General features: G+C 29.8%; 2 protein-coding genes across 2 annotated transcripts; both read left to right on the top strand.

The window, feature by feature from the left end:
- The first annotated feature begins 233 nt into the window (after positions 1-233).
- Positions 234-5,736, top strand: LOC130976418 (SNF1-related protein kinase catalytic subunit alpha KIN10-like). Its single transcript, XM_057901282.1, has 9 exons — positions 234-496; positions 585-772; positions 1,543-1,725; positions 2,605-2,736; positions 3,515-3,703; positions 3,794-3,970; positions 4,188-4,328; positions 5,186-5,386; positions 5,492-5,736. Exons 1-9 carry the CDS (start codon positions 328-330, stop codon positions 5,603-5,605), a joined length of 1,494 nt encoding a protein of 497 aa, XP_057757265.1. The 5' UTR covers positions 234-327; the 3' UTR covers positions 5,606-5,736.
- Positions 5,737-9,894: 4,158 nt separating this feature from the next.
- On the top strand, positions 9,895-15,718 carry LOC130974249 (SNF1-related protein kinase catalytic subunit alpha KIN10-like). The gene is made up of 11 exons (XM_057899048.1): positions 9,895-10,127; positions 10,952-11,143; positions 11,444-11,628; positions 11,836-12,018; positions 12,141-12,272; positions 13,032-13,217; positions 13,563-13,652; positions 13,732-13,815; positions 14,325-14,465; positions 14,698-14,922; positions 15,034-15,718. Exons 2-11 carry the CDS (start codon positions 10,960-10,962, stop codon positions 15,145-15,147), a joined length of 1,524 nt encoding a protein of 507 aa, XP_057755031.1. The 5' UTR covers positions 9,895-10,127; positions 10,952-10,959; the 3' UTR covers positions 15,148-15,718.
- Positions 15,719-16,266: the final 548 nt, after the last annotated feature.

Here is a 16,266-nt window from a genome sequence, read left to right as displayed (position 1 = left end):
AATTGCACAACTCATACATGCATATAGGAAAATGAACAATGTTATACGTACCATTTATAAGTACTGTTTTTTTTGTATATTTCTTTTTATATTTGACATAAAAATAATTAATAACAAATAGAAAATGATAAAAATTTTGTCTTTTATTCTATGCTGATCGATACAAGCATTGATGGTGGAAGAATAAGAAGAAATAAAGCCAAAACTTTTTATTAGTCCACATCGCCGTCCATTCTTCCCTTTTCCAATTCATCATTGCTCTCTGTCTGTCTCTCTCTGGTGATTGAGGGTTCTGTGATTATTTTTGATAGTAGTGGAGATTAAGGAATGGATGGAGGTGGAGAAATGTTTGTTGGGAATTATAAGTTAGGAAAAGTGATTGGACATGGATGTTTTGGTAAGGTTAGAATTGCTCAACATTTACCAACCGATCATAAAGTTGCTATCAAGATCCTTAACCTTCACAAGATCAACCAAATCAAAATGGAAGACAAAGGTAATAGCTAGTCACACTTTATTCTCTTCTTCCTTATATAGTCTATAGATATGAAACTTGTAATGATAGTAACTGATTTTTGGTGCAGTGAGAAGAGAAATAAAAGTTCTAAGAGTGTTCATGCATCCTCATATCGTGCGGCTTTATGAGGTTGTAGAAACTTTAACTGACATTTATGTTGTTATGGAATATGCCGAATCTGGAGACCTCAATGATTACATAATCATACAAAAGGATAGGTTGCCAGAGGATCAAGCTCGCAAATTTTTTCAGCAGGTAACTATATATATAGGATTGTATATTAAATTATTAATAGACTTCAATTTAGAGAATCGAACTTGTCAGATGGATTCGAGTAATTGGTATTAGATCAATTCGGTTAAAAAAAAAAATCGTTTCGCAGTTAATCAGTTAAAAAGAAATAAAAAACTTAGTTAACCAGTGAAATCGATGCTAAAATAATTGTCATGAAACCACTTATATCAAAAGTTGAAGTTAATAAGAGAAGGTAACATAAATAGTTATATCTTTAAATTTTTGGAATTCACTAATAATTAAATTCTAGATTTTTTGGACATAAAACTATACCATGTCATGAAACTACTCATATCAAAAATTTGAACTGGTAGGAAAAGTTAACATAAAGATTATATTTCTAATAATATTAAATCACAAAAAATCAATATTTTTTTAAAAAATTATATATTTTATACATAAATATATTATTTATTAGAATTTAATTAATTTTGATATACTTCCAATGTAAAGTGGTTTTACACGTATATTCAATTAACTACTACCTTTTACATTGACCACATGAATGGTCATCCAAAAAGAATAAATATGATTGTATAATAATTGTGTAAAATGCTTTACATTATCAACGAATCAATATTAATTAAACACTATTTATTATATCTAGTTCCATTTCATTTGAATCTTAGTGGATCTTTGAGTCTCTATTTCTATCAATCTCATGATTGGTTAGATTTCAAAACTTAATTATTATATATGAATAACATTTTTGTTTGTGGTTATGGAAGTAGATAATCTGTGGAGTGGAGTACTGTCACAGGAATATGGTGGTACATAGAGACCTGAAGCCAGATAATTTACTTTTAAACTCTAAAGGTAATATCAAAATTGCAGATTTTGGGTTTTGCAACATCATGAGAGATGGTCACCCTCTTACTACAAGTTGTGGAAGCCCCCTCTATGCAGCTCCAGAGGTTTGCTTTACTTTTTTTTTTTTTCAGAGATAAATGTTATTTTATTAATATAAAATAAAAGTGTTTTCATAAGGAAATACAAAAGAATTGGGTATTTTTATTTATCATCAACTGTCACTGAAAGACTAAAAATTTAAAGAAGAGTAAAATAAGAATAAAGAAAATTAACAGCATCTATCAGATATGGCTCACGAGTTCACACACTAAATTGCTAACTTCTTTCGCTAAAAGTAAGAGGTTTGCTTTACTTTCAAAATTAAACTTCTTAGCAATTTAATTTCTTAGTTAGTAAATGATATTGTCTCATTACTTTTTGAAAAATATATTTGACACAACTTTAATTCTTTGAAATGTATGCGATCTCAATTTATTTAGTGGTACATGAATGTATTAAAGACTAAAATATTATTATATATGTTATGTGTAAATAAAAAATAGTTATTGTACATTTTTATATAAATATATAATTATATTATGTGTATATTATAAATTAATTATTAACTATATATTAAAATAAATTAAATAATGTAAATACATATAGTGGATGATTCCATAATTTATTTTTTGTGTGATAAATCATAGTATTTTTTATTAATACATGTGTTGTTTTATATATTTTATACAAATAATTAATTTAGTAATTAATTTTTAATTTAATGTGAACTTAACATCACTACAAAAATTTTTAGCTAAGCCAGTATAACCCGTGTGTTTCTCATTAGAGATAGATTAGGTTGATATTATAGAAATATTTTAACAAATAATAAAATTAATATTAAATATACATTTGATTGTTATTAAATTTTGAGTGATTATTAATTATTATTATTTTTATTTTTCAGCTCATATTTTGTTGGTTACACTTTTATGAACATGCAGGTTGTGTCGGGGAAACCGTATGCAGGACCAGAAGTAGATGTTTGGAGCTGTGGAGTAATTCTATACGCTCTTCTTTGTGCTCACCTTCCATTTGAAGATGACAATGTTCCAAATCTCTTTAAGAAAATTAAGGTACTATATCTACTTTCTTTATGATCATAGTAACTAATTAATTAAGTGCAATAATAATAATAATGTTGTATCTAAGTTATTTTCTTATTATACAGTAGTCATAGTATTGAGAATCGAACCCAAAAAATCATCTTGTTTGATTCGGTTAATTAAGAATCGGTTATTATATCGGTTGAGTTTAAGGTAAAAGATTATTTAAGAATCGATCAAAAATTGAAAAAATTAGTTAAAAAATAGTTTAGTCAATCGAATTGATGCAATTTCTTAGCGGTTAATCAATTTAAAATAATAAATGACAAAAAATTAAATTTTAAAATTTAAATATTTTATATATAAATATATTATTTTATTATATTTAATTTAATTCGAGTTAAATATTTAAATCATTGAAATTCTAATTCTACCGATTTGATTTTTAAAATATTGTATAATGTAGTTATTGAGAAAAAAAAACCGATCCCTAATTTTTTTGTATGTGAATATTTAAAATCCGAATACATTGATTTTTAGGTTTAATTTGTCCCATTTTAAAAAATTTTTTACATGTGTATCCGTATTAACTAGGTCAGTACAACAAGAGTTACGTTTGATTTTTTCGTAGATCTGACAGACTTAAGTGAACATGAGAGATCAATATGTCCAGATTTTAAAAAGATAAAAAACTTAAATATATTTTTAAATTATCAAAAACTTAAATTCTACGAAACAAAAAATCAAGAATCTATTTGTCATTTTTTCGCTGTTATTTGAACCACGTAATTATAATTTTGATATATAGGGTGGGATATACAGTGTTCCTCGTCATGTATCAGATGGTGCTAGAGATTTGATAAAAGGGATGCTGGTGGTTGATCCAATGAAAAGGTTGACTATACCTGCCATCCGTCAACACCCATGGTTTAGACTTCATCTACCTCCATATTTAGCTTTTCCACCACCACCTCATACCAACCAACAACAAAACAAGGTTTAATAATCTCTTTACACATTTTTGTTATCAGCCAATTGAAGATATTCTTGATAAAATCAACCAATTTATGATATCATGATTTTGTAGATTATTGATGAGGAAGTCCTTCAAGAAGTGGTGAATAAAGGATTCAACAAGAATCAATTGGTTGAATCACTTCAAAACAATATACAAAATGAGGGTACTGTAGCATACTCTTTGTTATTGGACAACAAGCTATGTGATTCCAATGGCTACCTTGGACCAAAGTTTCAAGAATCAATGGTGAGCTTAATTGCTTTCCGAATAATAATTCTTTAACATATCAATTATGATATGTTTATAGTTTATTAATGAGTATTAGAACAATTGAGATTGAATGAGCTTGATTTAATTCTAAAAGCTAGTTCAAAGAGTGAGGGTTTTCTAAATTATATAGAGACTATATTTTAGATGTAAAACTTGTAATAATCAATTGCAGTTTTGTAATGTGACTTCTTAGGATTTGGATTTTAACCGCATCCTTTCAAGGGAAGTTGTTTCTTCCGTTGTTGGTCCCTGCTTTTCAAGATCTATGAACAATCCAAGAGTATCATTGAGACCACAGTTCTCTGTTGAGAGAAAATGGGCCCTTGGGCTTCAGGTATGGGCTTTACAAACAACAATTATATTAAACTGGTCAGTTATAATATTGTTTTTCATATCAAAAGATGGCCGTCTTAGTTAGTAAATATCATACTTGTTAACTAATTTAAATTAGTTTAGTGGTGAGTTCATTAGTTTCACTTAAGTAAATATTGGGAGTTGAATATCGACTTGTGTATGTAGTAATTCGTTGACTAGCGACAAATTTTTAAATAGAATTCTGATCCACGATGAATTAGTCATTAACTTGTTAGATTAGAAAATACAGTGAAAAACTAAAAACAAAAAATTTCAGACTTGTTACGTGTATTTTTTGTTATTCTGACTTTAATGAAATAGGAAAACTCATCAATTTGTGTAGCAAACAAATTATATAAAGAACGATATTTGCAAAAAATAATTTTGATTTTACTATCTTGTAACCTAAAAGATACAAGAAAATTTATTGTAGAAAAGATGAATAGAATAAGAAACGAATATATAAGAGAAAAAGTTGGAGTAGCATCTATTCTGGAAAAAATTGTAGAATCGCGTCTCAAGAGGTTTAGACATGTGAGAAGAAGACCGATAGAGCACCGAGTCAGAAGGGTGGATGAGATGAAAGATGGACAACGGACAAAAGGTAGAGGAAGATCTAGAAAGATTATCCACGAAATGGTAAAACGAGATCTATATGTAAACGGTCTCTCTATAGACATGATATATGATAGAGCTCAATAACGTCATTTGATTTATATAGTCGGCTCCACTTAATAGGACAGAAATTTGTTGTTGTTGTTGTTGTTTGTAACCTAGTGGGACAAGATTCATGTACTTATGTTTCAGAAATTAACATTATGTTTAATAAATTGACAGTCTGGTGCCCATCCTCGCGAGATAATAACTGAGGTCCTTAAAGCTCTACGAGAATTACAAGTTTGTTGGAAGAAAATTGGGCATTACAACATCAAATGTTTGTGGGTTAATAATCATGACCTTGGAGATTATGGTTCCAACAATGTTGACAATGATATTGCTACTTCCTCTGCTTCAAATGTGATCAAATTTGAAGTGCAGGTAATTAATAATAATTTGCCCTTCTAATCAAATTATTTTAACTTCCATGACATTATTATATATTCTCATCAAATGCTTATGTTGACATCATTATTTATCAAACAGCTTTACAAAACTGCAGAAGGAAAATATCTGCTTGATCTTCAAAGGGTTCAAGGTCCACAGCTTCTTTTCTTGGATCTTTGTGTTGCCTTCCTTTTCAAGCTTCGTGTCCTCTAAAGTCTAAACTAATAATTTAACTTACTTATTTGCCTTCATTCATGAATATAAATCATAGGATGATAGATTGAAATATAAATCATAAAATTCGAGACAAGTGTTTCGGTATGAGACTATGAGTATTATATAAATAAAATAGCAATTGTATTAGGTATATACTAAAATCAGTTATTAGTATAAAATATATATTAAAAATAAATAAAATTTTTTATATATCTATACGTAAATATATAATAACTGAATTTAGTTTATACTTAATATTTTCGATAAAATAGTATAATCTATGATAATGGTCAATAATTTTTTGACCAATATATAACCAACATTAATAAAAGAAATTGTGTGGAATATTTGTTCAGTACAATAATGTGAATGTAAATTATACTCGTGGATGTGTGTAAACATGTGTTTATTATAATGGATTGTCCAAAAATTAATCAATTATTTAAAAAAAAATATTGACCTTCTAAATATTTTGTAAATATAAATTTAAATCTAAACTTTGTGCACATCATTAAAGAGAGGAGTAAAATTGCATGGAGGTATGATTAGGAACAGATGGTAAAGTCAATAATTTCAGAACATATATAAGTTTGTACGAGGCTAAGTTTTTAATTAGTTCCTACAACTTAAAACTTTATTATTATATTTTATACCATTAATCATGACGATATATTTCCTAAATTTAATTTTTTACCCGATAAAATCAACTATAACATCTTTTCATCACTTAATCAAAGGTAGCTATATCAAGTTATGGGTTTTATGGCGATAAAACAAAAGGTATTTGTATTGACTAAATAGTCAAATTCGTTCTTAAAAGATTATTTATTTTTTAAATTAGTTATCAAAAAATTTCTTTAATTAAATTTATTATTTAAATATTTTAGAGTAATTCACATAAATAAACTAACATTCATTTAATATTACGTATATAACCCAAAATGAAAAATATAACATGAATTATTTCAGTCACATTTCTATGCAAATCAAAACAGATATACTAGATTTAGCTTTCTATATAAATCGAAACAGTCTAGTTCGATTTATACATATTTGCATGTTGTCATAGTAAATCTAATCAGGTTATTTCAATTTATACATACATGCATACTGCTCTAGTAAATCTAATCAGTCTGTTTAGATTTATTAGGATAGTATGCATGCATGCATAAATCGAAACAGTCTGACTAGATTTACGTTTTGGTTTTCAATTTGTAATTTGAAAAAAATTTAAAATTATTTCTTTAAAATATTGATACACTATATATACACATACATTAGGATTTTTTAAATAAATATTTTATTTATGAATATAGGTAATTTATAGTATATTTATCTATTTTTATTTTTTTACATATTTCATTTACCGTGTAAGCAAATTAAGATTGATTATATCTCGTTTATACTGTAAACGAGATAAGATACGATTTTATATCTCATTTATATTTTAAATTTTAAATTAATGACTTTTTCATATTTATTTGTACTGAACTATTTAAAATAGATGGTTTCAAATAACAGTAGAGATAGACTGTATCAATATTTTAAGAAAATAATTTTTATACTTAATTTCATAAATGATGATAATTTTATTGATATAATATGTTAATTATTTTTCTCAAATTACAAATTAAAAATCGAAACGTAAATCTAATCAAACTGTTTTGATTTATGCATGCATGCATACTATCCTAGTAAATCTAAATAGACTGAGTAGATTTATTAGGACAACATGGATGCATGTATAAATCAAAATAACCTGATTAGATTTACTATCACAACATGCAAATATGTATAAATCGAACCAGACTGTTTTGATTTATATAAAGAAATAAATCTAGTCTATCTGTTTCGATTTGTATAAAATATGATTGGGTGATTCACGTTACATTTTTTATTTTGGATGATATGCCTAATATTAAGTAAATGTTGGTTTATTTATGTAAATTACCCAATATTTTAAGTTTGTCACATTAGTTTTTTTGTCGTTTTCATTATTGATGACATCAAAATTTATTGATCTAACACTTTCAGACTTTTGTACACCTGACAGTTTTAATTAACTGGCAACATAATAAATTTATATAATTAAATCAAATTAATTCTAAATTAAAGAAGATTTTAAAACAATAAACAATAAAAATAACAAAATAACTAATATGACCAATTTAAAATTTAAAAAAAATGAAGTTAGTTAAAACTTTTTTCTAAGATTAATTTAAAAAATAAATAATCTTTTATAGACAGATTTGACCGCTTAATCTATTTGTTGTTAGTCACCTAAAAATTAAAGAATAAGTTAATAAAGCTTCCGAAGAAAACCATGGGCTAATGAGGAATAGCATCGTCTTTTATTTATTTAAGTTTGATAGAATTATGATAGTGGAAACAGATAGCAAGTTGTTGATGCTTGCTACTACCATGAAATAATTGACATAGCAAGATCCTTAGAATCACTTTACGGGTGGATCCTAATACACAACCATTCATGTCGCTTTACATCTTACTTTAGCATATATATCTTCCACCTTCCTAATATTAATTCATTCTAAATACTTGTTTCAATAAAATGGCATATGCTTCTTGCCTCCGAAAATCTCTTTCAAGAAATAAGGGTTTGATTAGATAAAATTATATTGGTTTCAAGTTTTATTATACGTTTAGCTGTTTTTCTTTTCAACTTTACAATTTAACCCTCTACTCATCGTTTACACTATTCTTAATTTCTTACACATTCGTTTTGTAACATATAATACACTGACACACACATTTACCTTATAGTTTAAATTTGATCGCCATAATATTGTTATATATCTAAGTTGAACATAACTACTACCTCCAATTCAAGTGTTGATAAAAGCAATTTTAAAAAATCTAACAAAAGGATGACAAAATAATTAATTGTTTAGTACTTTAATTTAATTTGTTTCTTATATAACTACATGACATCATATAAAATTGTCGCTTAAATATTTCTGTTAGGTTTAGTTTTAAGAGAAAACTAAAATTGAGTCATTTGATAATCATTTCTTTTTTTTTCCTTTTATCAATAATTTTCAGAGTGTAGTTATCGTTTTTAAAAATTATTTTTATTATAATATTATTTTTTAAGGTATAGATTTGGTACCATTTTATTTTTATATAAGTATATCGCTATAATATTGTTAAAAAAAATAAGAAAAAGCAATAGAAGAATTGTTTGTGTGTATTCAAGTTATATGTAGTGATATAATATAAAAGAGTATTTATAGGTGTAAAGAAAATTGAAATAATAAAAACGTAATATTCTATAATAAATATTCAGATATGCTAAATAATACTAATTGATCTAATTGATCCTAATTATATTCTAAGAGATATGATCTAACTTTCATATTAGATATAAAATTGTAGTTGGTTCAAGAGTATTCTTTTTAGGTATTATGGGTGAATGCGGATCAGATCTAATATCCGCAGTTTTTAAGTTTGGATCGAATCGGATATCGGATATATCCGCAAAACATAAAAATATTTTTTAAAACTTATTTTTATTAAAAAATATTAATAAAATTTGTTTTTTCTATTTTTTAAAATATGTTTACTCTTAAAATAATATTAAACATACTTTTTTAAATAATAAATTAAAATAATACAACATATATGATAATTATTAGTTGAAATAAAACATAAAAAGAATATTTACTTATTTATTTCTTTATTTTTGCGGATATATATAGATACCTACACCAAATTCGCAATCCGATCTGATCCGATAACCTTGCAGATTGGATCCATATCCGTAATTTTTGGATCGAATTCGGATAAACACTGCGGATATGCAAATCGAATCCGATCCATGAACACCCCTATTAGGTATTATTCTAATTTGTATTATATTTACATAAAATCTAACGTATATTTTATATTGATTTATCTATCGTTAATACATGTTTTTTATCTTTATATTTTTTAGATTATTGCTAATTGCTAATTTGAGTGTTTTAAGTTTTTGGTGAGTACATCTCCTTTCTTATGTTCCAATCTTAAAAATCTGTTTCACGACAGCTAAAGGTATTAAGGTAATCCTAATTTCACCTTTTTTTTTTTGGTGACCAATCCTAATTTCACCTTTGAAACATATATAATATGCTATTAGAAAAGAAATATGCTAGCTAGAAGCTAATAACATTGTTAGTGAAAAAAAAAAAGTTGAAAAAAAAAATAAAAGGAGCCAAGTAGGGATTTGTGATTTGTTAGTTGATTGAAGTAGCATGGTATGATTAAAGTGAGGCATTATTGGGACTGTTTGAAGGAAACGCAAACATGTTTTTGGCGTATTAGCAGATTGCCGGGATGCTGACGTCATCATCTGTCATCAACGCCAATTCCTTCCCTCCTTCTTCCGCAATTCTTCTCTTTCCCAATTCTCTCTTCTCTCTCTAAAATATAAATACGATTCCCAAATACTCTCTCTTTCTCTCTCTAGGGTTCCCATTTCTCTCTCTCTCTCTCTGTGTCTGCGGCAATCACACTCTCTCCGGTGAGCCTTCGCTCTTCTCTAATTCCCCTTCTTTCCTCTACAATTCGAATTCAAATCTCATTCTCCTCCTACTTTTCTTTTACACTCATTCCCCCTTTATTCCTTTTCTTTTCTTATCTTCGTTTTAATTTCTCACCGTTTAAGTGTTTTCGATCGAGCAGGATTGGCTACGTTTTCAGATTTCAATTGAATTGATTGGCTTCCATGCTTATGAAGATTCTTTTTTTTTTTTTGTTTTATGTTATTTAATTTTGGGAATGATTTTGAATTATTTCCGTTTTTTAGCTAAAGTTATCAATTTTTGTCATGAATTGATGATTGATGAGACATTACTGACCTCAGGTGTACAAGATGTTCATTCGTGTGTGTGTGTGTGTGTTGTTTTTTTTTTTTTTTAGCTGGTTGGTAGTGGAAGTAGATGGCAGCATATGAAATCTGCTGATTATGAAATTGTTGTGTCTTCACTACACTGTTGAAACAGAGTACTCAAAGGATAGTGGTTCTGAATTAAGTCACGGGAAAGGGGCCTGCCCCCTTTTACCGGCTTTAGGTGTGCCGTACATCAGTAACTTGTTGTTGAAGCACCCTAAAAGTCCAGCTGGGTAGCTTGCTAAGTGTGATGTTTGATGGGGTAACATGCTCCGAATACTGGGAAACATAATTAGTTGTTGAACTTCTGCGTTGTTGACCGCTTGATTAGCTTCAGATTTTGTTAATTAATCATTGAGACAATTTAGTAAAGTTCTGTACAGTTTTGCCCATGATCCTCATTATATGCTAGCATATTTCTTTTGGTACTTTCTTTACCTTTATTTTTAATGTAGATTAAAAAATGGATGGAGGCCGCGGTGCTACCGGTGTGGATATGTTTCTTCCAAATTATAAACTTGGAAAAACACTTGGCATTGGATCCTTTGGCAAGGTGAAAATTGCAGAACATGTATTGACCGGTCATAAAGTTGCCATTAAGATTCTTAACCGTAGGAAGATAAAGAACATGGAAATGGAAGAAAAAGGTTTGTGTTGTTTTTTCAACAATAATCTCTAGTATTCTTCTAATTTCGTTGCTTCATATTATTTTCAATTTTCCATTATCATCTTTTGTTGGATGCATATGGATTTATGGCTTGAAGAACATCTGGTATTCCGATAATAAGTGGCATTGGTATACTTTCTAACAACTTTCAGTTTGAAGAGGAACTTAACTGATTTTCTCAAGCTTTAATTAAAAATTTGCATGCTTGGTGAGTCTTGTTAATTAAAATATGCTTATCTTGAATCATTAATTCCCTTTTCTTTCTCCAAATTTGTTGCAGTGAGAAGAGAAATCAAAATTTTAAGACTGTTCATGCATCCTCACATTATTCGGCTTTATGAGGTTGTAGAAACTCCAACTGACATCTACGTTGTGATGGAATATGTGAAATCTGGAGAGCTCTTTGACTACATAGTAGAAAAGGGCAGGTTGCCAGAGGATGAAGCCCGCAATTTTTTTCAGCAGGTATGATTGTCTACTACTAACTTTGCTTATGTTGACTTGTTGAGCTTGTTGCAAAGATAAAAGAAAAGGGTTGTGTTAGGCTGTTGACAACCAATGTAAAACTTTGTTGAATACTCAAATTCCAATGACAAGATTGTGTATTAAGTGAACTTGGAGAGCCTTGTTTTGTCGCAGATTATGTGAGTTTATTTCTTTTATTGGAATCAGATAATCTCTGGTGTGGAGTACTGTCACAGAAATATGGTGGTTCATAGAGACTTGAAGCCAGAGAATTTACTTTTGGACTCCAGGCGCAATGTCAAGATAGCAGATTTTGGCTTGAGCAACATCATGAGGGATGGTCACTTTCTTAAGACAAGCTGTGGAAGCCCTAACTATGCAGCTCCGGAGGTTTGGAATTCTTTTGATTTCAATGGCATAGATGATATCAATTAATCATAATTGTTTGCTTTCTAAAATTTATTTTCCTTTGCTTGTGATTCTCATTTCTTGGTTTACACTGTTAATAACAGGTTATCTCTGGGAAATTGTATGCTGGACCTGAAGTAGATGTTTGGAGCTGTGGTGTAATTCTCTATGCCCTTCTTTGTGGCACCCTTCCTTTTGATGATGAAAACATTCCTAATCTCTTCAAGAAAATAAAGGTATTGTTGATATTAAATTCATTTATGATTAATTTGTATTATACTTTCTTCATTTTCTTTTTGATGAGTGTGAAAGGGATGATAGTATACTGCTGCTTGTTCTAAATTTATTTTAGGATAAACCACAAAAAATGCACCCGAATTATCTTGGCGCTGACAAAAATGCCCCCGATTTTTATTATTGACAAAAATGTCCTTATCTAATTTAAAAATGTGCCAAAAATGCTCAGTCATGATAAAAAAAACTTGCTTTGTTAACGAAAAAGCGTGACGTGGTTCACTTACCAATGTCAGAGTCTCACTTGTCACACAGGAAATTCCATTTGTCACATCACTCTTTTTCGTTAACGTAGAACGTCTCAATTCACGAATGTGCACTTTTGTCACGTTTTTAAATAATTTGAGGATATTTTTGTTGATAACAAAATTTGGGACATTTTTGTCAGCAACATAATAATTTGGGTGCATTTTTTAATCACTGGTTTGTGCTTGGCATGTTTCTTATGATTTGCGATCTTGCTTCTGATCCACAATCATTTGATCTACTTGCTCTTCTGATCCATAGCTATATCTTACTAGTTATAGTTACTAGTTACTTAAGGCACACTCTTGTAACCTTTGAAATAAAATTTTGTATTTTGTTCTATATTAATATACTTAAAAAATTTCTCTGAGAAATGAGAACTACATATTGGAATCAGATTTATTCCTTCAAGATGTAATCCTTGAAGACATTTAATTACAACATACCTTTTATAGGGCGGGATATACACTCTTCCTAGTCATCTCTCACCTGGTGCTAGAGATTTGATACCAAGGATGCTTGTGGTTGATCCTATGAAGAGGATGACCATACCTGAGATCCGTCAACACCCATGGTTCCAGGCTCGTCTTCCTCGTTATTTAGCTGTGCCACCACCAGATACAATGCAACAAGCAAAAAAGGTTGGTTTGTACATCTTCGTTATGCACTCTCAGAATACTTTTTCAATTTCACTCTCCTGTGATATTTCTACCTTGGGTCAAAGCAAACCTAGCTCTATTTCTTATTCCCTGTATTTAAACATAATTTATGCAAAATGGTGTGGTTTCAAGCCTTTTGTTACTACACGAACCACGTCTTTAGTGTTCTGGCTTTTTTGAGTTTCTCGACATAATGAGTTCCAATTGCTTTGTCACTTTGTTTCCAAAAATGTTGTAATTTATGCAACAATAATTGTGGATATTATAATTCAAGTTAGGTGATATAATCAGTCCAAAAAGTAAAACTTGCCAATATGTTTTTTGTAGATTGATGAGGAGATCCTTCAGGAAGTAGTGAATATGGGATTTGACAGGAATCAGTTGGTTGAATCACTTCGCAACAGGATGCAAAATGAGGTTTGTACCTTTCCGTTACTCCTTGCATATATAATCCTTATTTAGGAATTTATCTCTTAATACCATTTATTTATTTCAGGGTACTGTAGCATACTATTTGTTATTGGACAACAGATTCCGTGTTTCCAGTGGCTATCTTGGAGCTGAGTTTCAAGAGTCAATGGTTAGTGTTTTGCTTATGATTTCCTAACATTTCAGTAGTGGTCTTTCTGTAGAGAATTAATGATGCATAACTTGTCTAATTAGTATCCTAGACATACCTCTAATCTAATGTTTGTGCATGTATTCCCATTTGATCTGGGTGCATGATATATACCATAGGAGTATTTGAGCTTAGTAAATTTTAGGCATCTTGACTTGCTTGCTAGGAAAATGAGAGGTGTTGCAAGGAAGATAAAGGATCCATTAAGGTTAAGGGGAGGGAGAAGGTCAACAAAAGTGATTGTGAGAGAAAGGGAGTTGCCTCTGGACCTTGTTTATGTAATTTGAGTCCTTCTCAGTATTTTCCGTAATTTTAATGAGGTTCCTATCAGCAAACCATGTGATTTATTTTATCTTTCTTGCCTGAACAATTTCATAATTCATAATATATTTCTTTTGCTGGTTTTTCCTTTTCAAAAATGCATCCTATACTAAACTCAGAAGTTTTGGTTTTACAATGTGACTGCTTAGGATTCTGGTTTTAACCAAATGCATCCCAGTGAAGTTGTTTCTCCAGTTCTTGGGCACCGCATTTCCAGCTATATGGATAACCCAGGTGTAGGATTGAGACCACAGTTGCCAGTTGAGAGAAAATGGGCACTTGGGCTTCAGGTACACTGTTTACACATATATATTGTTTTCGTACTGGAAGTAGATTCAATCAATGAAATGCTATGATCACCAGTGATGTTCTATCTATAGCCATTCGAGTGGAAAACTATTGTCCTTTGGGCTCTGGATATGCTCATTTAAGACATTGTTGTCTAACTTCTTGTCAACAGTTGTTGCCAGAGATATTGATTGTTTTGGTTGTTAATAACTCTTCTTGTGTAAATTGTGACAGTCTCGTGCCCACCCTCGTGAAATAATGACCGAGGTTCTCAAAGCCCTTCAAGAATTACATGTTTATTGGAAGAAGATTGGGCACTACAACATGAAGTGCAGGTGGGTTGCTGGCATTCCTGGTAATCATGAAGGGATGGCTAACAATCACTACTTTGGAGATGATTCCAGCATTATTGAGAATGATGCTGTTTCTAATACCAATGTGGTCAAGTTTGAAGTGCAGGTAATCTACTCGAGAACCATAATCTCTACTTTATTTGTCATCATATCGGGTAAATCTAGTGTTTTCTCCAGGAAATTCTCTAATTCTTGATGATCTCATCTTTTGTAACAGCTTTACAAAACTCGGGAAGAAAAGTATCTGCTTGATCTTCAAAGGCTCCAAGGTCCACAGTTTCTCTTCTTGGATCTTTGTGCTGCTTTCCTTGCACAGCTTCGTGTTCTCTAGAACACAGAGCTTGTAAACTTGAGATGCGTCGCATGTCTCATGTCGCATGTTGCATATGAATAAAGCCTGCAACGTTGTACATAAAAAAGTGACATTTTCAGTCTTTTACTCTATCTTCTGTTCATACCCCTGTTTTTCTGTGGGAAATCATTATTTCGAGCCAATCCAAAATATGGGATTGACTTGGTTAATAGTGGTGTTTGACTAGGTTTCCCTTTCTGATGGTGAATCTAATTTAATCAATGTAGTGAAATCTTTAACTATCTGTATGCTGTTCAGCCTAGTGTTGTAGATTGCTATTTGGACGTGGAAGCAGAAGGGTGTGCCCCTTTAGTCTCTAGGGTGGGTCTAAATGAAACTTGCCTATCTAGCCTCTTGTTTTTACTTTGCATGTAATTTCAGATTAATCTGTCTACATTGGCTGCAACAGTCTTGTTTATCAGGCATTAACCAAAGTCTATATGTTCTAGATACATGCTGCTGTAGCACTTTAGCATTTGCCTATATTTGTGTCAAAACACTAGCCAAATATTTGTTATATTTAAATATAGAAAAATGTTGGATGAATCAAGTACTTTTGTAATTAAATTCTAATTAAATTTCTAAAAGTTACTTTTTTATTTTTTGAAACTACTGGGTTTTTTTTTTTTTTCCAAATGATAGAAACATGGAAGCTTAATTAAACTAAACAAAAAAATTATAATAAATACGAATTTTTTTCGACCAAAAGTACAAATTTTTGAAAAGAGTTAGAAGTATTTAGATAAAAAAAAAGGAAAATTGCATTTCTTTTTCCTCCATCCTTTTTAACTACTTCCTTGTCTTACTCTTTCTATTTTTCTCTTCGTTTTCTTTCTTGAAAAGGGAAAGAAAAGGAAGAAGAAGCAAGTACAAAAAAAGTGAAGAAGAAAAAAACTAGAAGTAGAAGAGAAAAAGAAAAAAGAAAAAAAAAGCAGCAGCGACGAAGTAGCATCAGAGATGAATTGGGAGTTTCTATTTAGATTATTATCTGTAAGATTATGTATTGGTGTTCTAAAAGATAAATTGTCTAAAATGATAAGCTTGTGTTCGCAGTTCACTTTGGTTTAACCTTAATAATAAGTGGAAATTATTTGAAGA

Source organism: Arachis stenosperma, chromosome 4 (genome assembly GCF_014773155.1).
Source record: "Arachis stenosperma cultivar V10309 chromosome 4, arast.V10309.gnm1.PFL2, whole genome shotgun sequence".
Classification (NCBI taxonomy): Eukaryota; Viridiplantae; Streptophyta; class Magnoliopsida; order Fabales; family Fabaceae; genus Arachis; species Arachis stenosperma.
The sequence above is the reverse complement of the archived record's forward strand: the minus strand, read 5'-3'. Positions and strand labels throughout refer to the sequence as shown.